General features: G+C 43.2%; 1 protein-coding gene across 4 annotated transcripts in view; it reads left to right on the forward strand.

The window, feature by feature from the left end:
• The window catches only part of ncoa2 (nuclear receptor coactivator 2), a 75,404-nt gene extending 52,832 nt beyond the window's left edge, over positions 1 to 22,572 (forward strand). For 2 of the 4 annotated variants that reach the window (XM_088001327.1, XM_088001328.1), the window contains 12 exons: positions 92 to 1,412; positions 11,843 to 12,041; positions 12,128 to 12,328; positions 12,770 to 12,988; positions 13,328 to 13,457; positions 13,613 to 13,772; positions 14,163 to 14,459; positions 14,888 to 14,968; positions 15,158 to 15,653; positions 16,328 to 16,505; positions 16,971 to 17,136; positions 19,375 to 22,572. In XM_088001327.1, the coding sequence (XP_087857453.1) occupies positions 92 to 1,412; positions 11,843 to 12,041; positions 12,128 to 12,328; positions 12,770 to 12,988; positions 13,328 to 13,457; positions 13,613 to 13,772; positions 14,163 to 14,459; positions 14,888 to 14,968; positions 15,158 to 15,653; positions 16,328 to 16,505; positions 16,971 to 17,136; positions 19,375 to 19,386 (3,460 nt within the window). In that variant the 3' untranslated portion in view covers positions 19,387 to 22,572. The remainder of the gene's footprint in view (positions 1 to 91; positions 1,413 to 11,842; positions 12,042 to 12,127; positions 12,329 to 12,769; positions 12,989 to 13,327; positions 13,458 to 13,612; positions 13,773 to 14,162; positions 14,460 to 14,887; positions 14,969 to 15,157; positions 15,654 to 16,327; positions 16,506 to 16,970; positions 17,137 to 19,374) is intronic. The other 2 variants (XM_088001329.1, XM_088001330.1) reach the window with 2 other exon arrangements.
• Positions 22,573 to 22,827: the final 255 nt, after the last annotated feature.

Here is a 22,827-nt window from a genome sequence, read left to right on the forward strand (position 1 = left end):
ATGTAACTTCTCATTTCTCACTCTGTTGTTTTTTTGTTTATTATTGTCTGAAAGTTTAATAATTAAGACATTTCTCTATCTGTTCATTCAGAGAGCACCCGGTGTGTGGAATGGGTCAGGACATGGGTGGACAGGAAACGGGGATGACCCCCAAACCGATGAACCCCTCCACTCCCTCCATGACTCCACCGACCCCGTGCGGTTTGCCCGGTTTGGGGCTTCAGGGCCAAGACACTACGATCAGCAGCAACAGCACGCCTTTCTCTCCCCCGGGCCCCGCCGGCCCCAGGGAGCCAGCAGCCATGGGGGGCCACATGCAGGGCTACCGCTTTGGCTGCCCCCCTCCACACCCCAACTACACCGGGGGCATGCAGCTGCCGCAGCAGGGCCCCAACTGGAGGATGAACAGCCCTTCTCGTGCCAGCCCCAGTCCGGCTGGGGGGCCCCACCCGCCTCAGCAGAACTCTATGCTGTCGCCAAGGCACCGGGGCAGCCCAGGGGGCGCGGGGAGCCCCCGTGTAGCCGGGGGCCTGCAGTCGCCCTCTCCTGTCGGGATGTGCAGCAGCGGCCCTGGAAGCGCGGGCAGCGCCCATTCTAACAGCTACACTAGCAGCTCTCTGTCCGCTCTGCAGGCCCTCAGTGAGTGCCACGGCGTGGGGCACGGGCCCTCGCACGCACACACACTGGGCTCCCCTGACCGGAAGATAGGCTCCCCAGCTGGGGTCACGCCGGGATCAGGTGTAAACCCTCACATGATGTCAAAATTCGGAGGGAGCTCGAGCATCGCTGGCGGAGCGGGAGACTTCGGCACTCACTCGGAGGTGAATCAGGTACACGCTCAGGCCGAGGGCAACCAAACGGAGCCCAAGGAGGAGCGGGAGGGGTCCTTGGACGCTCATGACGCCCACAGCCGCCTCCACGACAACAAGGGCAACACCAAGCTACTGCAGCTTCTCACCACCAAACCGGAACCCCTGGAGACGCCCCTTTCGCCGGGCGGCGGAGGAGAGGGAAAGGACCAGGCCGGCGCCGGGGCCCGAGGTGGCCACGCGGTCGGGAGCACTCACGCCACCTCGCTCAAAGAAAAACACAAAATCCTCCACCAATTGCTCCAGAACAGTACATCCCCTGTAGACCTGGCCAAGCTCACCGCTGAGGCTACAGGCAAGGAGCTGGGCCAGGACCAATCACAAGGTGCTGGGAACCCGTCGTCGGGGGCAGAAATCACTCCCAAGCAGGAGCCGTTGAGCCCCAAGAAGAAGGACAATGCACTGCTGCGCTATCTACTGGATAAGGATGACACTGTAATGAAGGACAAGGTCTCTAAGCTGGAGCCCGGGGAGGTGAAGGCCAAGGAACACCCCCAGGTCAAGGTGGAGAAGCCGGACGCCGGATACGATCGGGCCGAGCAGGTCAGTGTTTGAAGAAAACATTACCTCTGCTGTGGGTCTGTTTGCGTTCTTGTTTACGTACACACACACACACGTCGGCAGCTCTCTGATTAACCAGACTGAGCTTGAGCTGTTTTTGTGAAGAGGAAGTGGGTGATGTATGTTATGGCTGAAATGATTAATGGTGATAATCGATTAGAGATATAACCGGCATTCAATTTGGTAAGTGATTAATCGTTAGCTGGAATATATAGACTCGGAAAAAGGCAATTTGCTGAAAGAATAAATACTTGGAGCAGTAATTAATCTAAAATTGTACAAAAAATATATAAATTTTTCATTTAAGATAAAAAAAAACCCTGTCTGAAATTATGTTCTTCCTAGAACAAAAGGAAAATTATGCATTTATTAATTCGTTAATTTAAAAAAAATCAACATACCATATAACATCAATAAAACTATTTTTATGTGAAGTTGAGCAGAATATGCTGAGCTCTTTGCATGTTAGAAGTATTTTTTTAAATAATCTAAAGAATGTGCTTTTTTTAGCAGATTAATCGTCTGAATAGTTGATAGAATAATTGATAAATAAGATAGTTGGTTGCAGCCCTACCATATATTCTAAAATAATACAAATGCACGTCAAACTTTTCAGGTTTTATCCGCCATGTCAACTTCTCAATTCTTCAGTCTGTGTCGATTTATTACGTAGAAGGCCAATAAAATGCGCGACCCTCACGCAATGTGTTCTTCGCACGGGGTGTGAAAACTTCCTCCCTCTCCTCGCATTTTAGAGCTTCGTCTTCTCCAGTGAATCTGCCGCGCCTGGGCTTTATTAAGGCTTATAAACACATCTGGTTCCCTCACCGCCTTTGTGTTGGCAGCGGCCCGCTAAGGGAATCTATCTGCCAGCTTCAAACAACTGTGACATTTGGAGGGAGCTCCCTGTGGTTCTCTTCAGCCATTTGATCCCAGTTGCATTTGGCCGGAGTCCTCAGGTTTGGCAGAGCCGGAGGCGGGCTCGGCGCTGAAGGAGGGAAGGGAGAGAGAGAGAGAGAGAAAAAAAAAGGAGCGAACAGTGAGAGTGGAACTCAAGTCGATTCGACAGGGCAGAGGTTTGATGGCCTCACACGTTCAATAAGACTCCTATTCGTGCAGGAAGCTGCACTGCTAAGCCACATTACAGAGCATAACACCAATATCCTTCCTCTTATTGATCTCCTTCTCTTATTTTCTATTCCGAATCGGCATCTTTACACGGCGGCCGCGTTTTCGTGTGGAGGCTGTTTAGGTACACGTATCCAACAGGGGCGGACGCGATTTGCTGGGTAATGAAAGACTGAACAAAGAAGAGGGAGATGAGAAAGGTGTAGATGCCCCCAGGAGAGCCCAGCGTCGGCATGCAGAGTGAAAATGATGAGCCATATGCTCCTGCGTGTTCTCGCTGCTGCCATGGAGATGGCGGGCAGAGCGATCGCTGGGCTTGTAGGACGTACACGAAGAGAATGCGGGGCTTAATAATGAAGGTTTGATTTTTGCGGAGGTGCAAGGCAATAAAGTAAAGCCGAACAATGGAACGGATTCGGTGGTTTTTAACGGCAGCCGTGAAATGGGATCGTTATTAAAAGCAGTCATTCCTTCAGTCGGCGACGGCTCATTCCAGGCTAACAGATTTCTCTAATGAGAAAAAGGACATTTGTTAGACACGCACTAATCTGTGACTTCATTAGTCACTTTGTGTGTGCGTGTGTGTGTGTGTGTGGTTTTCTGCGCTCTTATGGTGACTCGCTGTTTGGCCGTGTGTGAAAGCTGACTGAACTAGCTGCCGAGAGTCATCCTCTCCACTAACCTCACCCACTGCTTCCTCACTGACTCTCAACCTACCTCTGCCTTGCTCCTCCTCCTCATCTTCCTCCTCACCATCATCGTTTCAGGGCTGAATTATTGATGGCCGGGGCAGCGTTAAATGAGAAATCAAATCCCAGTTATGGCTGTGGTTCACTGTATGGCAGCTTGAAGCTTGTGATTTGATCAGCTATCAGTTATCAACAGAGCAGGAGGTGGACGCATTAGGTGACTGTGTTGAGAGTATCGTCGCACCTTTTTTTGTTCTTTCACTTCAAAGTGAGACGAGAAAACGTGTCACGCACGCACGCACGCACGCACACACACACACACACACACACACACACACACACAGGGTTATGGTCCAACAGTCTGGAAAGGTATAGAATTTGACTTCCTAAGCATTTTTCACACAAAGTATTTTCAAAAGTGAAGTCATAAAGAGAAATCCGAGGATGTTGGGATATTTCCAAGCCACTTTAGAAATGGAAATAAAACATTAGAAATTTTATATCAATTCATCCATCCATCTATTCACACATTTATGTATCTGTTTGCTTATTCCTCCACCCATCCCACCACCATTAGTCAAGTCTTTTATCCATCAGTATGTTGAGATCTTTCATCCACCCCACCCACTTGTCTTTCTTCCCACCTATTCATCCAACCTACTATTCATTTATCCTTCTGTCTCATGCTTTTCTGTTTGTCTGCACTAAATATGTCTTAACATATTTAGTCCGTTTATCGGTTTTTTTCAGACTCCATATTTAAATTATATCAAATCATTATAGAAATATGTCTCATAAAACCTGATCCACTCTGTACATTTTGAAGCTTAGTTTTTTGTTTTTACCTTTTTGTTTTCCCACAACTCTAAAGAGTCCGTTCTTCAGCAAAGAATGTCTCTGTCCGCCTGTCCATTTCCTGCTTCGTGCCGGTGATGTTCGTGAACCCTACAGCACTCTTGAATCATCCACTTGGATTAATGGCGGTCCTCTGTTTAGTTGAGAACTTTCGATTTACCTGCCAGGAAGCGTAAAATCCATCCGCATGGCTTTATCCTAAATCTCCGCGCGCTGCCGCTCCAAAGCCACGGTGGCGATGGCATCCGGCTGCTCCACATTCCAGCTGCGTGGCAGAAGAGCACCTGCCACCGACACCCTGCTGCCACTCTCCTCTGCCGCTTTAAACAGAGGGCGGTTTTAGGGGCGGACGGTGTGAACTTCAAATACTACTCTTCGAAAATATTTCCTTTTAAAATAAGCCATTTTTTCAAGGTGCACACAGGTACCACATTTAATCTTTTTTTTTATTTTATTTGATATTTATTGATGCTCTTGTAGAAGAAATGTTGGAGGAAAATAGCCAAAATAAAACTTCCACTAAAAGCCGTCAGTTTGCTTTGGTTTATTTAGCGTCATTTATTGAAATTCGAGACGGGGACGAGTCAAAATTCTTATCGTGGTCAAATTTTTCTTAATTTATTCTAAATGCCCATTCCTTGGCTGTTCACGTTGCTGCTTCTCGGCTTGTCGTTGACGCGATTTTAGCTATTAGCCATTATGATGAGATCATTTCAAAGCACGTGTCCAAACGAAAGCAGGCGCAGCTACGAGGGAGGCCGCTCACCGCTGAGCAGCCACGCTCGCGACGCAGCACTTTCAACATTTTTCAGCCTCTGGTTACTAGAGAAGAGCTGTGTAATTTGATCACTTGTCATAAATAGTTTCTTAAGTGGCAGCCATTACCAAGTTGTTGCTCCAGTGAAAGAAATGTAATTTTATACTCGCTAATTACCAGAGAAGATAAATAAATAAATAAACATGGCTGGAGGAAAGGAGCTGGGATTTGGATTGAGATTTTTTTACCTGCATTTAACTGGTCGAAAGCAGATTTGACATAAACTGTGTGTGCACAATTACAAGGCAAGTCTTATTTTTGAGGATTATTTTTTATTGATCACCAACTGGAGCGTTAATCCAAGCTGCTGGTAAACATCAAGCATGAATGTTTAAGAAAGTAAAAGTGAGATTTTGACTTTCTTATGAGAATATTCTTAAGTGCACAATTATTGTGCAGAATTATCTAAACAAAATTAAAATGCACATTTTCCCATCTCATTTTTTTTTTCTCTGAGAATTATAATCCCTAAATCAAAACATTCCAGTAAACATTTCTGAAATTGAGAAATAAAAAAATCTGTAACCAGAGTTTTGACCTTTCTTTTCAGCAAAAGCGATGAGCTTCCATTCGGAGAAGTCCGTCAGTTTACTGACCTATTAGACTATCAACTTTTTGTCATTTAATAATACCAGTCCATACCAGTCCCCTACCTGGTATGGACTGGTAGATGTTCCACCCACTGGTTCATCCATCTGAACTGCAAAGAGATTTGGCACATCCCTAAGATTTCCTATGTCTTTGAAAAATCTGTCTTCGGATACTTCTTGGCCCAGTCTACATGCTTTAGCTTCTGAGTCTTGTTAGGTGGTGGTCGGGTTTCAGCCTTTACTACCTGGGCCGTGTCTCCGAACATCTTCTGGCAGTTATGAAATATAATGGAGCTGGAAGATGATGGATTCTTGGTAGCTTCACACCTGGTTCTTCTCAAATCCTTGGTGCTTAATTTGTCATTTCTTCTCACCCTGTCGGCCATTTGTAACAAAGCTTTTGATTTTTCTGGGATCACGCCCCAAGTCTTAGTAATTTCAAGATTACGGCACCACTTAAGAGATTTTTTTGGGGTAATTTTTGACTTTTGAGAGTCAGTAAATCTTTTTTCTTTTTTTTTCTTTTTTTCTTTTTTGGCTCATTTTACCGAAATAGAGGAAGCTGCTCGATAATTTAACTCACCTTGATATAGGTTGTAGATCTTTTGGGCCACACCCTGCCTCTTTACACAGATACACATCACCTGGAATGGTTACATCCATTCAGCATTCAAGTTTATCCAGCTTAGATGCTTAAAAATGATGACATTGAGCACACACACAGTGTATGCAGGATCCACACTTTTTGATGAAAATCATATGCGTTTCAAAGGAAAAACAATAATAGGCCATAATTTAAATTAAAATGGAGGTGAAAGTAGCTTTGCAGTGCTCCATATAATATGTATACATGTTATATGGTTATAAAACTTTTCAAAGATGTTAAATGGCTTGAAGAAGAGATTTATCTTATTTCTAAAATAGCCAAGCTCCACTACCCTGTGACGCTCACCAAGTTTTTTTAATGGCTCATCGATGACTGTAGTTGGTAAATGTTGGTATATATTACTGTAGGTGGTATTGTCATGTATCTGTCAGCAATATTTTGTATATTTATTTCAAGCTTAAATGCCAGCATTCTTGCAGGACTAGGGTCATTTTAGTTTGCATACTTGACAGTGGCACTTCTGCTTTACTCGATCTGTTCGAAGTTCCCTTTTCCTGTCAAATTGAACAAAGTCAAGAAAAAAACAAACAAAAAGACATTCACCCTCCTGCCATGGAGTCCTCCACACCAGCATTGACCAGTTCTTGAGAAGAACTAGTCGAGGACAAGACAGGTTCATATCGGTATTTTTGAGAAAACCAAACTTCTTTTTGTTTATGCATAAAGCTTTCATAAATCTGAATTTGAAAAGAATGTGCAGTCATTGGGGGTTTTTTTTTAGGGCCGCTGTAATAAGCAGCTCCAACACAGTGATAACTCAAGTAGAAAATCCTGTATCCAAAGATGCATAACTCGACAGAGAAATTTCTTACATGGCAGCTGCCACAAATGCTAGGCTAATGCTTTCATACGAGTCGTTGATGATTCAGCTCGTAACATTTCAGTGCAGTTTTAGTTGACATTGTGCTGACAGAACTTATTGAAAAAAGTTGTTTGTCTGCTTCGTGAACTTCGCCCTTTGCTTTGAACGACATGAAATGTAATAATTGGTGTTTCAGCAGACAGATGTCTGTGGATATGAATACAGCAGTCAGAGCAGGGCACATAGACGTACTGTAAACAACATTGTAAAAGGTAAAAAAAAAAAAAAAAGGTAAAAAATTTCTTGTTTAAAAAAAAAAAAACAGGCGCACAAGATGATGCTCATGGTCTTCAATACAGTTTAGCAAGTCACGGACACAAAAATAGGCAGCAGCTTTAAAAGAAGAATAAAATAAAAAATTCAGCTACATGTGGACAGTTGGTAAACAAAGCACAGACAGTAGACCTGTCAGGAACATTAATAGTAATGTTTTGATTTCAGCTACAGCTACGTGAATTTGATGAAAATATGTAGGCATGAGTAGGTCTTGCAAAGCACAAAATTCAAAACATCCCGATCCTGTCCGTTCTGTGCTGTTGAGAATTAAGTCAGTTAAACTGTAATGCCAAAAGTAGGGTCACACATTCTGCTACGGGCAAAGTGTACGTGGCCGTCGAGTGTATGTGAAACAGAGTAAAGTGTCTTACTTTTGCAGAGGTGTTAGTTTCTATCAAGTATCGGATGAGTCCCGGTTTGGTTTGTAGGAGTAGATGTTGGTCAGCGCTTCATCTCTGGCTCGCTGTGGGGAAACGTCAGCCTGCTGTTGCTAGGCATGCAAATGTCTCTGAGTGCCTAAACTATGAAACATGCATAAAAATGTAGGACACATCAGCAGCTGACAGCCAATTCCTGCAGCATGAAGATCACTCTCTGTCTATGTCGGTACTTAAATATTATTTTTCTTTTAAGTAATCTAACTTGCTGTCATCGTCGCTATTCAGGAGCTGGTTCTACCTTATTTTAAGAAATGAGGTTTGATAATGCATTAAATAAGGTGCAATTTTTTTCCCCGCTTTTTCTTGAGTGCTTTCAGAGTGGACTCTAAGACTTAATTGGGTGATAAATGTCTAATCTGCGAGTGCTTTGAGACTGTATATTTACCAGGTTGTGGTTTTTTTTTAAATCTTTTATTTCCTGCCTCTGAACGTTTGCGCGTTGCCTGTGTCCGTACGCTTATAGGTTGTAGTGCTGAGAAAAGGAGAACACGGATTGAATTACATACACAGACATGCACCGAAGGCCAGCCAGTTAAAAGGATTGATAGCGGCAGAACCCATTAAGAGTAAAAGCAACTAGAAATGGAGAGAACTGAAAGTGGGAGGAGAGAGAATCGAGGAGGAGGAGAGCAAACGGAGTGTACAGAGGCATTACATCATTCCTGACCTCATTAGGGCTTTTCTCTCTCCCACCACTCCATCCTCACTCTGCTACTCTCTCCAGGTCTCCTATATATCCACTCCGCTCGTCCTTTCTCAGTATTATCAGCATTGCGGGGCTAATCATTTTCATCCCGTTTATATGAGGACCCTACTGGGTCTGCCTCTTGTCGCGTGAAAGCTGAGGACCTTGAGCTCTTCAGATAAATATTGTCAGACATTTTTTTTTTTTTTGGCTACCCTGTTATCATCCGTAGCAGTTGCATGCCCGACAAATAAATGTCACTGTATGGAAAACCGAAGTGCAACACTATACAATACTGTGGTGCTGTACTGCTGTACAGTATGTCACGATCTGTAAATATTAGCCCAGGCGCGATGCACTCTGCTGGACAGTTATGGCCACTGCAACTTATTTACTAAAACTCCCAGTGGCTGCCTTGAAATCATTACATTTAATTGATTATCTGCTATTTTTTTTTTTTAATTGACTAAATTTTGCTTCATTTTATTTGGTGTTCTTATAATTGTTAGATGTACACTCCTGATCAAAGTATTACAGCTTAAAAACATGTCGCTGCTACTCGCGTTTTGTGCCACTGGACTAATACCAGGTTGAAAGTTCAACTTTAAATTTTTAAAAGATGAAATGGGAGTAAGACGCAAGCCAGAGTGGACTATTTCTTGAACACCTTATTTAAATTTAAAACGGGTCGTTCACCGGCTGATTAAAAGTTTAAAGCTATTAGTTTAAAGAAGGAAGCAAAACCTAGAATGGCACATGCCTTCAGTTAAAGCTACAGCTCCATATAGGTACGTTTTTAGGGTTTTCACACTTGTTCGACTGGGGACCCAAATTACATTTGTTACATTTTCACCTGGTGTGATTTGCTGTCACACTGCACTGTGTCAAATAAACCAAACACTTTGAAAAAAAACCTTGTTCACCTCCTCGCCTGTGGCGGCGCTGCACCAAGAACTATTGTAGGAAACAACAGGAAAACCTCTGAAGAAGGCGGAGCGCAACTTCCTCCTTCATAAAATGAAAACAAAAATGGATTGGCATCAGATTTTAACAGTAGTAGGATTTCTCTTCTGTTTCTGATTAAAAAAAACAAAAACACAAACCATTTCTCCCACTAGCGATAGATGTGGGCGTTTGTTTTTGTTGTAGTTACCCAGAATGCCCTGCGCTATAGAGCGCTTCCTGCTTTTGGGGAGGTCTCCAGTTCACTCGGCATTCACATGTGCATTTGAACCGCTCCAGATTTCACTTCAACCAAACTGATACCTGGGTTTTTTTGGTGTACCAGAGTTCAGTTGCCTTTTAACACCCTTTTGAGTTAAATTCCGTTATCTGGGGTCAGACTCCCATCCTTTGGACCAGAGAATAAACTTACGAATGAAATATTTCCCGTCTTTTAGCGTCTCGTGTGTGGCCCACCCAAGGAGCGAGTACGAAAGCAAGTTTGTGTTGTTGGAGGCCAAGATGTAGAGATGCAGAGACAGAAAGCCTTGTGCCATAATGATGCTGTACATGCTTGAACAGAAAATGACATGAAACCCAGATTCAGGCACAAATTTTAAGTTCTTAAGACTATTTCCTTAAACCTGTGATCAGTCGATGAACAGTCTGTTTGCTTCAATGTGGTTTCATTTTTTTTGTTCTCTTGTTCCCTTTTTTACAACTCACCCTTCAACTTAACAGTTATTTATAGTTGAACAAGTGGTCATTTTAATGCTATTGGATTTTAAGATGATAATCTATGTCACTTGTTTTCCAGGTGGAAATATAATTGCTACATTATGTAATATGATGAAATAAACTACCCCTTCAAAATGAAAGTAGTTTGTATTAAACTGGAGCAAATGAAAGGTCATCATGAACGAGTTTTTCAGGAGGCCTGTAGTATGAAAACTGGGTAGATCGTGTTTCTGCAGCTCATACGACAGCGTTAACAGTATCCACGTGACCTTGTTAGCACTCTAATCTTATCCAGGCTTGACAGTGATTTGATATATCTTTTTGTTGGTAAATGAAGATAGTTTGCATCTTGCTTTTCTCCTCTGTCTTTCTCCTTTTACTTTACGTAAAATGTCTTTTACGTAAAGCAAACATCCTGTTGGCTTTTTTGATTTTACATGTCAGACGACTGAAAGTGCCAGAAGTATATGAAAATACAAAGAAAATCCTAGTCAGTTCTTCTTTTTTATCAGTGCCGTGGCTCCACGAGGCCGCCGCTATCTGGAAACGCTCGCCTCGTCTCGGAAAACCGAGTATCTGTTGGAGGCTGCTTCTATTTTCTAAAAATGGCAACTATTTCCCTGACCCTTAACTCCCGTCACTGAGCAAGTAAAGCTCTCTCCTCACCTTGGCCTTGTCCTTGTTGAAGATAAAAGCGTGTGGAAAGCTACAACAACTTGTCACGTCAGATGATATTCCTTTTGTATTTACATGTAGCCCTGAGTGGCGCTTGGCTCTTCGGTTGAACTTCTTTATTTTACGCCATTATCTAGTTGGAAAATTATACATTTCAGATTCTGAAACAGGAGAGTTTCAGGTTGTAAAAAGGTTTCCAACAAGTCCTTTTAATTTGATCATCTCTGTTTTGCTCTCTAAAATGTCTTGAGTGTTTTTTTCCACACTGCATCTTAAATGTTTTGCATCCTCAATTTGTTCGCACATTCTTCATTTTTTTTTTTTCCAAGACATAGTCTCTCCTCTCCTACCAAGACTTGATTTTGTTGTTTATTAAGGGAGTTAAAATGTTCTTGGTAGTAATCCTCTGCCAGCTCATTCACTATAGGAATAAAAGTCTATTAACACAGTTTGGCTTGAAAACAGACATTTCAGCAATTGACTAACAGCTTCTTGGAATGACCGCTGTGTGTGAAGCTTTATGTATATTATAAAGCCTTGAATTTAAGTAACGGTACAAAAGACGCAAAAAAACAAACATAGTTGTACTTCAGTTGTTAAACAAGTAAATGTAAGTTATTGGGTAAGCAAGATAACTTGAGTTGTTTTAGCACAGCAGGTAGGCCTTAAATGTGCATTATAAAGTCTTATAAAGCCCTAAATCTGACTTTCAGGAAACAAAACTCAAAATCTGGGGTCTTTGAAGATGAAACATTTTCTCTTGTGTCCGAAACTGCTTTTGCTAATTTGGACTTTAAAGCAGTGTGAATGTTTTCACGATGCTACAGTCACCATGCTAGCTAGAGCCAGATTCTTTGGTTTGAATCCTCCTTGGTTCTTTTGTCATCTGAGCATCAGGTTGTCTCTACAGAAGGCGTTCCAGCAGACCTCTCCGGTCGAATCTCTCGTCAAACGTTCATTAGAACATTATGTATCGGTACTTCCATGTCTGGCTTTAATCAGTTTCTAATTGGAATCCCACGTGCCTCATCTGTTTGTGTTTTCATAGTCATCGGAGCTTGACGACATCCTGAACGACCTGCAGAGCGCTCAGCCGCAGCTCTTCTGCGAGCAGCGGCCGGTTTCGCTGCCCAGTCCCATGGACAAGCAGAACATCTTTAATGACATCCTGCAGATGTCAGAGAGCAACGCCGCCATGGCGACGCAGCAGCAACCCAGAGGCCTCGGACCCGGCATGGGTCAAACTAGTAAGTAGAGCTCAAACTCAGGGAAAAAAAAAAAAAACAGGATTTTTTTTTTTTTTTTTTTAAGTCTGTTTATTCTTACTTTTTAGATTTTGGCGCTGTTCGACCAGGGCAGCCGGGCAGGGCATTACCAGTGAGGAGTGTCTCTCTGGACATGAATGTCCCCTCACAGCAGCCATCATTGCAGTACCCCATACGGGCCAACAGCCCTTACCCTGTAATGCATCAGCAGCAAGGCATGTTGGGAGGTCATGGCATGATGCCCAACCAGCCTGGTATGGGCAATGCAGGTAAGTCTAACCAAGAGCTCTTCAAGTCAAATCAAATTATGTTGTGGTCCAATAAAAAAAAAACAAAAAAAAAAAACAAACAAAAATACAACTGTAGTCTTGAACTGTGACACTTGTGGCTGATTCCAAATTCCGATTAGACACTTTTCCTTCTGCCTCTGTGTCTCTCACCCGAACCCATCAACATCATGACACACTGACTCACTTCCTGTGACAGGAAATAGTCGCCCACACACCAGCGAAGTTTCTCTCACTGCGTCTCCCACATATTGATCCTCCCCGAGCAACTTCCAGCATTGCTCACAAAAGATTTCCCCTTTCACATCGATCCACAGACCACCGCCGCAATATGTTTGCAGAGAACGTTCTCCAGAATCTTTTCGGACCATTTTCTCACCGCTTCTCGTCTCTGCGTCGTTGTCCTTCCTCCCGCTCCCGCAGGATTGATGACCCAAGGTGGTCCGCGGCCAGCCATGCAACAGCAGCAGCAGCAGCAGCCGGAGGGATGGACCGGTCCAGCTTCTGCGCCTCCTATTGGAGCTTCCGCTCCGGGACAACAAGGAGGCATGCAGGGTAGGATGGTGCCCGGCAATCCTCCGATGAGACCCAACAGCCAGCCAGCACCCCGGCCGATGCTGCAGTCTCCACTAATGGCCAACGGTGAGAGCCAACTTTAAAACGTCTTGGTATGAAGGCGCAGAAATAAGAAGCTGCATGACAAAGACTTTAAATCTGTAGTTCATGATATCGCCCATTTGAAGCTGCTAAAGTAGAGTGAGGAAGACCTCAGCTCACCCCCTCATAGTTTACTAGCTTCTCAGAGTTGTAAAGGATGCCATCTTGTGGTTGGTCGCGGTGTAGCAGGTGAATTATTTTAACACCCATCATTTTTACCTTTTTTGCTCTTGTGAAAGAGAAATTGTAAAAGTATTTTAAAAAAATCTCTGGGCATCTCTCTAATAATTCCATTGACCTGGATATTCTTCCTTTCTCTTTCAGCCCAACCTGATATGGACATTAATATGGTCGGCCACCATTTCTCCCAGCAGCAGGCTCCGCCCAATCAGACGGCCCCTTGGCCGGACAGCATGATGCCAATCGATCAGACGCCTTTCGTAAACCAGAACAGGTACGTTTTTAACCCACAAATGACCGTTTTGTGTTCCCAAAAGGAGCCGGTGGAAATCTCTGCATCTGGGGATTTTCTTAAATGTAGACACCGTTTCTCTCCCACCCCCGAACCTTTCTGTAATACATTAGGCATTTTTGTTTCTTTTTCTACAGACCTGCACAGCAAGATGATCTCCTCTGCAACCCGAGTCTCGATCAAGGCAGCGCAGTGGACGAGGGGGCCCTGATGTCCCAGCTGTACTCGGCACTAAAAGATTTCGACGGATTAGAAGAGATCGATCGAGCTCTCGGCATCCCCGCCCTGGTAGAACAGGTGAGCTTTTTCTAACACCGTTTCTCACAAGGGTGATAATGCGACTTGAATTGTCATAAATCTTATCGAATAAGTCTAAATATTTTTGCTGTGCATTTGTATTCTGCCTCTTTTTTTTTTTTAAATCGGAATACCTCTAAATAAAATCTGGTGCAACCAGCTACCTTCAAACGTCTCGTCATAGAGACATTAGTGAGTAAAGAGCATCCTGTTACGGTCGTAAATTCCTAATACAGTACACTACAATGACATTTACGGTTGTTGTGAGAAAATGCTTTAGAAAAAGTTTAAGGTGACTGAATCCTTTAGTAAGGTTCTGTAAGTTCTCTGTCATTTTTTGCACCAATTTCTTGCAGATGTTCCACTAATGTCGATTGTTTGCCGTTTCAGAGCCAGTCACTGGAACCAGAGCAGTTCCCCCCAGACCCAGCCATCATGTTGGACCAGAAGCCCCCAATGTACGCGCAGCAGTTCGGCCCGCCGCCCTCCCACATGGTGCCGAGGGGCTTTCCCGGCCCTCCCATGCAGGAGCCCGGCTTTCACCCGATGGCCGGCCAGATGGGGCCCCGGCCGCCCTACCCCATGATGAGGATGCAGCAGCGGCCCGTACTCAGGCCGGGCGCGGTCGCCCCGAACCAGCCCAACGCGCTGCGGCTGCAGCTCCAGCACCGGCTTCAGTCCCAACAGGTACGCTAGACCGACCCGACATGAGACGACACGCAGCCCCGTCGATCGACTCTGAACTCACAGGTTTGAGTTACGTAATCGCTCTCGAGGCTGACGAATTCGAAGCCCCTGGTCGCACACATTTAGACTTCCTAGTGGTCTTAATGTGTTTCGTACTATTACCAATTTCTTGTAATTTGCAGTAAATTATGGCGTGTGTGTTCGTCCGTGTGTGTTGTTTATCGCCATCAACCTGTCAGGGGACTAGAGACGAAAATGAACCCTTGTGGCTAAATCTGCCATATTTACATGTTGGTTTTGATGTACTGATGTTGATTACGGAGAGTAAAACTTAAAAATGAATTAAAAAGGTGCTGAAATAAATTTAAGTCTGTAACTCTTTTTATTTGTGCTTAAATGTGTTTTTGTGGGGCGCGGGGGGTTTCCAGCAGAAAAGTCAGCCAATGATGACTCAGATGCCTGGCGTGTCAAATGTGAACCTACCTCTACGAGCCAGTGCTCCAAACCAGGTACAACCACAGTCATGTAATGACATTCCTGCACAAACATGTTCCATCCACAGTATATTCCAAAAGTATCCATACGCCTTAAATTTTTTTTTCACGCTTGGACACATTGGAACCACAGACACGCATTTGCAAAACGGGTTACATCTGACATCCCGTCGCTCTGGCGCTTCCTTTTCCTGCTGTTTCCAGGGAAACATCAACGCTCACATGTTGGCGCAGCGTCAGCGGGAGATGCTCAGCAACCACTTGAGGCAGCGACAGCAGCAACAGCAACAACAGCAGCAGCAGCAGCAGCACGTTCAGCAGGCCCAGCAGGTCCAGCAGCAGCGCAGCATAGCCATGAGGGCCCAGGGCCTCAGCCTGCCTCCCAACATGGCCGGAGGCCTGAGCAACCCCAGGAACCCCCAGGCCGCCCCCCAGCAGTTCCCTTACCCGCCCAGCTACGGTACCAGTACAGGCCTGGCCTCGTCACCTCCCCCCACCAGCCCCTTCTCCTCCCCTCTCTCCCCCAGCCTTCCCTCTCTGCCCCCCAACCCTCAGCTCCACCTGCATGGCACCTCCTCTTCCTCCACCTCCTCCTCCTCCTCACAGATGATGATGGGAAACACAAACATGATGGGCGGACAGTATGTGGGCGTACTCAGCCCCCAAATGCAGCACAGTGCCTTTCAGTTTCCCAACTCAGGTACTGCTCCCCCCGCCCCCGCCAGCCAACAGCACACTTCACCCAAGAACGCTGTATATATGTGTACGTGTGTGTGTGTGTGTGTGTGTGTGTGTGTGTGTGTGTGTGTGTGTGTTGATGTGAATCAATTGGAAAGCGTCACTTCCAATTGATGTCGAACGCCAGATTTATAATTTCATGCATTGATGATCACTATCATCATAAACCGATACAGATTAAGCTGCATATTTTACTCAGTAAACCTATAAATTATCTCCTAGTTATGCTTTTTTTACTCCACTAGATGGAGTCAGAGCTCAATAAATCGACCCACCCACCTCCCAGTTTGGCCATGAATTCTCTGAATAGTTTGTCGTACATTTACCTGATTTATCTAATGACATTTACCATATTTACGTCTTTTTGAGATTTCGCTTTTTTTTTTTTAAATAATCTCCTCCATCTTCTCTCTTCTTCTTCTGTTAAAATGCATGTAGAAAATTCCACCTGCCTGTAATTGACCCTGAATGCCGACACTTTTTCACCTCAGAACACAGAGGCCTCTTGAATACTTCATCTGTTTTGTCACAGCACACTCTTCTTCTTCTTCTTCTTGCATTTGTTCTAAATATGTTTAATGTACTTACTTTCTGTGGGACGGGTGTGGTTGACGTGTTTGAATTCGTCCTCTGCAGGTATGAGCCAACAGGCAGACGGGAGTTTTGCTGGAGCCAGCACGCCGCAGAGCCCGCTGCTTTCCCCGCGCATGGCGCACACACAGTCCCCCATGATGCAGCAGGGCCAGCAGAACGCCACTTTCCAGGGTTCCCCTGACATGAACGGATGGCCACAGGGTAACATGGGAGGCAACAGGTGAGGACAACCAGCAAATCCAGCGGAATGCGACTGTGAAAAAACGTAAAGACTGAGTTCGTGTTTTTGGACCTGGGTTCTTTCAGATTTCAGTTTGTATTCAGAAAATATTGATCAGGGATGTTTGTGAGTTTTATGTTCTTCTGGTGAGTAAAAGCAGCTTAAATTAATGGTTTACTGGCTTAAGAAGGAGAAAGATTTGTATGTTTGTAAAAATAAAAATCAGTCCACATGATAACCTCAAGAGCAAAGAACAAAGGATGTTAGTCTTTTTAACTATCAAAGCATGAGAAGCAAAAATAAAAACAAGTATTTATTAATTATGTGCACTGTGGGACATGTCGGTACTGCATTTTTTTATTTTTATTATTATTTTTATTTTTTTAATCCTGTGAAAATTCACGTGCACACACGGCGACTCTGACGGCCCAACCTAACGGCCTCCGTTGCGTTTCCTCTGCCCAGCATGTTCTCGCAGCAGCAGGCGTCGCCGCAGTTCGCCCAACAGAACAGCAGCAACATGTACAACGGCAACAGCATGGGCCTCAACAACCAGCTGAGCAGCCAGATGAGCGTCACGTCCATGGCGTCGGGGTCCTCGCCCGGCTTGCCCTCCATGGGGCAAGAGCAGGTGAATACTTGGCGCACTCCACGGCCAGTTTGGATGGGGGGTGCGAACAAAAAGTGTTTTCTGCATCTCTGCCAGCTTAGTGGTCAAAGTGAAGTCGAGAACTTGAACATAGCCCTCCGCATTCGTCGTTCTGCTTACTACAGTCCAAGCGGTTCTCTGGGATATTAATTGCACATAGTGACGTTGTGCTAAATTTTCAGATGTAATTGGAGCTCCAGTTATTTGTCTAAATTTAGTTGTTGGTTCTCACTTTCTGTGGACAATAAAAATGTTTAAGCATCTGGTAGTAGCAGCCTAAAATCATGCTCCTCGAATGAGCAATGATTCGAGGAGCAGTTATACCAAACAATTACACCGAAAGCTTTTTAATTAGTTTTAAATCATGTCTAAGGAATTTTTAACTATCCCTGAGAAATATTTCAGGGGTGGTATTCAGTCGTGATTAATCTGGGAGAATGCACAATATATTTCAACTTTTTCACCCAGTTCTTGCATTTCTTTTTTTTTTTAAACCAATAAAGTTGTTTCTTGTGTCATTTCTAGTTCCGATGAATTAGAAATCTGTCAATCATGCCCCAGACGAAAGCCGACTTCTTCTGCGTTCATCTCCGCTTTTCTGTTTGAGTTATTCTAAGCGCTGTGTTTGGCTCTCCTTCATTTAATTGCCCTGCTGCTGAATAATTTACTCCGTAGTTCACGTAACTCCTCTAAAGTTCTGCTGCTTCTCTTCCCAACTTTTAGGGCAGTGATGTAACTGGGCACTTTAAAGTCAGACCATTTAGTTACACTTTTATGTAGGCTGCCGACGTTACTCACTGACTCGCATGTTTCGTGTATCAACATCACTCAATTCCTGCCGCGCCCCGCTCGTTGTAAAGCCCTACAAGTTAATTTGTCTGCGTTTGTCTCGCTGGTATCGTTAGGCTGCACGTCTGCGATGCGCTGTTGTTGACCGTAATGCTTTTAAGCCCGTAAAGATCCATGAATATTTAACTACAGCGCTCCTGTTTGATTGCCTGCTGTCCAGAATGTTGTAACATAGCAGCGTGTCCGTCACTGGGCTTATCTCGCCTCCGGGTTTGTAGAAGAAAGAATATTGGCACTTAGATTATTTCAATTATTTACTGTTGAGCCATTAGTGCATGCATTTGTGTTTTTCTCCTATGGGTTTTATGCCTGATGATGTTCTCCAACATGCTTTGTAATTCCTGTTGTTAGACAAGTTCAAGGCTGAGAGGTTTACATTTGTAATAAACATTTTATGCTTTAAACACTCTTAAATACATCTAGGTTTTCCATAAAATGTGTTAAATGATGTGTACTTTGCTTTAATTCAGTTTTTTTTTCTTCTTTTTATTTTAGAAGGAATTTATCACAGCACATTTTTCATTTTTTATGACTGGCTTTGCTCTAAAGAAACAGGTTCTTTGTCATTTCTAGCCGACATGTTGAGCTTTTAGCTGCTGTGCTTGACTGCATTTTAAATGTAATACGGGCGCGTTTAAAACAACAACAAAAAACATAAATAAATCAAAATAATCAGAAACAATTTCAGTAGTTTAATTTAAAGTATTATTAAAATGTCTCTGTTATGATCTTTGCAATTGTGTGGGAGAAATGTTGGGTTGTTAGTTTCCCAGCATTCACCTTCCACATGCAGGATAAGCTACAATAGGTCATTACTAAACAAGCTAGCTGTTTAGAGTGGGGCTATTGTAAACGATTATCTTAGTAATCGAGTAATTGATTAATCTGATGATTAATCGAATAAAAACATCCCTCCTTCAGTAGTAGATACTTAAGCTAGTAAAGAAGAAGCTAGCAGATAACTTGCCAAGATGAATTTTAAAAACCCAGGTACTCGAATCATTCCATAATGCTGATAGGAATCACATTCCCGTCGTCCGACCGTGACATCTGCCTCGCTCTCCCCGAGCATCCACTTGAGACTGCAAGAGGTTTAAGGCACTCTTATGCTCATGAAAAGTTCTCTTCACTACTCCTTACATTTTTGCCACGTTAGCAGCTCTTTTAAAGCCTACGGTGGTTTGTGAGAAACTTTCTAAGTAGGTGAAATTCTAAGAAAATTTTTAGAATTTGGGAAATTTTAAGAATTTTCCTAAACTGCTTTGGATCCGTTGCAAACACAGGTGCTGAACTTTAACCTATTGAAACTTCCGGGTACTCCATGAACAGTTGCTCTAAATACATAAAGTAATATTTGCATTTCCTCCACAGAAATTCTGTTGACCCCCTTGAAGCTTCTTAACACGAACCTCAGCGATCAGCTGGTGCAGGGAGCGCGTCGGCCCTTTAAGAATCAAAAACACAAACTCGTAAGTAACCGACTGCCCCTTGGACCAGCCGGGCCGTGTCCTGAGCCCCTTGTCCCTTCCCCCCCTCTCTCACTCCCTTTTCACCCCAACTGACCTGTTGGGCCCCGGACTGACACAGGAGTGAGCAGAAGGCCAGCCTACCTGCCCGTCCAGCTGCATTCACCGTCGTGTGACTTACTGTAGGGCCCTCCTGGTGGGATACACTGACTTCAGGGAGCAGAGGGGGCATCAGTGGATGTGTTGAATGTATTCCTCTCAGCGGACAGCGGCCATCTACAATCTCATCTCAGAGCAGAACCGAATCGTTCTTCTCTCTTCACTCATTTGGGACGTTTCCTCATGGGTTTCAAATGGCAGCAGAGACTCCCGGGTCATGTTCATAAGTACAAACGGAGCTCTGTCGTTTTTTTTTTGTTGTTGTTTTTTGTTTGTTTTTGTTTTTTTGCCTTTTTGCTGTATTTTATTTTATAATTGTTTTATTTGTTTGTTTTTTTTCTTATGAAAATTAATATGTAGATTGAAGACAGAGGAGGGGGGGGGAAGAAAACTGATCTTGATAAACACTGCAGAAGAATGATTTGAGTGGAATTCTATTAGAATAATTTAGTCAAGAGGTTTATATAGTGTATTAAATTAAGTTTTATTTTTCTGTATAGATTCATTTTAATTATTGTAGATGATTCTTTATCCTTGTAGCAAGAAGATATTCCTAAAAGTGTGAAAGAGGCACTTTTTATCGTTTTTAACAGTAATGGTTGAGAAGATTCTTCTAATCGCCTGAATTATGGATTATATTCTAGGTCCAGCTGTTTCAGAAGATGTCAAAATCAAATATGGTTCAAAATGAATTGTACATACCGATGAGTGAAAAAAAAACCTTTTCTTTCCTATTTATTTTATTCCTTACTGGTCACTACTGCCTCTCTTAAAGCAGAGCAGTTATATGTGCTTTTTTTTTTTTTTGTTATCGTTGTTCTGTGAAGTCCTGACATTCTGATGTTCTGGTACGACTCGGACCGGGGGTGCAGGTTGTCCTTAGTGGGTGTGCTGTGTATACAGTGTACAGATTACGGCTTGCTTCTCTGCCTTTTAGCGTAGAACACAAAAAAAAAGTGTTTAAAAAAAAAAACTACTCACAGCCATACATTAACTCAAAATTATAAAGGAAAAAAAAAAGAAGAAAAAAAGTGTGCTTTCTTTGTCGTCTGGAGTGAAAACTGCTTCGTACAAGCTGCTAGGTGCAAACTGTTCGGGTGTGATGTAAACAAGCAATAATTACTTGAGAATCCTTTTCTGTTTGTTTGTTTGTTTTTTTGTAATTTTTGTACAGTTTCCTGAATTTGGAAAGGGAAAAAAAAAAAAAAAAGTTTTTGCTCTGCGTTTGGATGCAGTATTAAACACCGTTTTCTATTGCAGTTTGTACCAAGAAAAAGTCTACATCCACACACACACACAGCGTTCTTGATAAATTATGCAGCCATCTGAGGGGGCCAGGGGGGCCTGCAGAGGGGAGGTAGTTTATTCCCCCCCTCGTGATCGAAATGAGCCCTCTCTTCCTCCAGCCTTTTCTTCTATCGCAGAGGTCAGAGTTAAGACTGCACCTGCTCTGACAGACACTTAGCCATATTTTATGACCTCAGGCAATTAAAGTATAAAAGTGTTCGCTGATGACGTGCTGATCTATTTCCCCAAAAGGGAATTGAGATCCGCAGCAAATCATCCTCTCTAACCTCAAAAAAAGGAAAAAAAAACAACTAACTTTTATATAAACTATTTTACCCAGGAAAAGACTTTGATCAAGCCAAATGATTCCTCACATTTCAATTGGATTTCTTTCACCTTCTTAGTTAGCCAGCCCACACAGGAAAAAAAAAAAAACATAAAACATGAAATTCCTAAAGATGTCACTGAGCAGGATCTAAATGCAGATGTTCGTCATAAACCAGATTCACTCTGAATGTATCGTCATTGATGACCCACTGTTCTTTCTTTCCCAACCTGTCGTCGTCGTCACACCGTTGTCTTTTCTGCATTTATTTTTATTTTTATTTTTTGCTTTCCTCATTTCCAGACGTAATTCGAAAAGTGTAGAGGCTGCACTCACACTCTGCTCGCCCTGCAGTGTGTTTGCCTTCAGTCTACAGGAGATCATACTTTTTTTTTCCCATTAGATGCTGTTCTGATTGTAAAAATCCACCCATGCAGAATAAAGCCTTTAAAATCCATTTTCTCAAATAGGCTTTTCAATGGATTCAGAGCCCTTTGCAAATTTCCAAAGATTGTCAGCGTTTTGAAAAGAACTTAAAGCCATGTGGTAGCAGTGCATTTTTTTTTTTTTTTAAGAATTTCTGAAGCCAAGTGCAGAGGAAGTGCACATATTCAGACTTTGGACCCACTTAAACTACACACTATATTTTCTTCTCTTTAACGTTTGCTTTTGCAGAACTTTAAATACCCTTTTTGTATTGTCTGCTGGTTTCTTAGAGCTAAGATGCAAACCTTTGAAATGCTAAACACCCTAGCATATTGCCTTAGATTTCGTCCTGCTCTTGTAAATTACACTGCTGTCTGTATAAATTTGTATAATGACTGGTTGTACAGTATTTGAATGGGTGCACCACTATTCACCTCTCCTCCGCTGCTGAAAACACGGTCACTCCCCTCCCCACACAACCACGATCATTGCTCTTCTATGTTGGGAGAGGCTCGGTCCTCTCCTCACTGTTGTATGGAAAAGATGATTCACAGAGATACTGAAGCAATATGTACTATACTGGATTCTTCTGAAGAAAGATCACTGTTGTTTTTTTGTTTTTTTTCCCGTTTTGTTTTCTGCGTCATCCGCGAGTCGCACTGTATACCTGCATCCATCTGACCTTTGTTACCCCATGGTTGTGTTTGTGTGTGAGCACGTGTGTTGCGTGAGTGAGTGTGTGTGTGTGCGTGTGCGTGCGTGCGTGCGTGCGTGCGTGCGCGCGCGTGTGTGTTTTATGCAAAATTAGATATATAAGAGAAGGTAAAACCACAGTTATGCAAGTTGTGAACTAATATGGCTTCGCTGATGCTATTTGCCTTGTAAATAAAGAATTCTGTTAATGCATATTGTAACTGCGTCCTTTATTTCATGCTGGTAGTAACTCTAAAAAAAAACAAAAAACATTTTTGTTTTGCTTTTAGACTACCTCTCCCTAAGGTTTAAAGGCTTATAGATGAATTTCTACCCAATTTTATTCACTTAAATCACTGCATAAAGGGAGATCTCCAGAAAGTTTTTTTTTTAAAAGCTTAAGTAGCAACGCCACTTATGTTGGGTTTCACAACAATCATAAATGAATAAACATGTTTGAACTCAGCC

This window comes from Poecilia mexicana, unplaced genomic scaffold (assembly GCF_051168715.1).
Source record: "Poecilia mexicana isolate PSO_F unplaced genomic scaffold, ASM5116871v1 scaffold_20, whole genome shotgun sequence".
NCBI classification, from domain to species: Eukaryota; Metazoa; Chordata; class Actinopteri; order Cyprinodontiformes; family Poeciliidae; genus Poecilia; species Poecilia mexicana.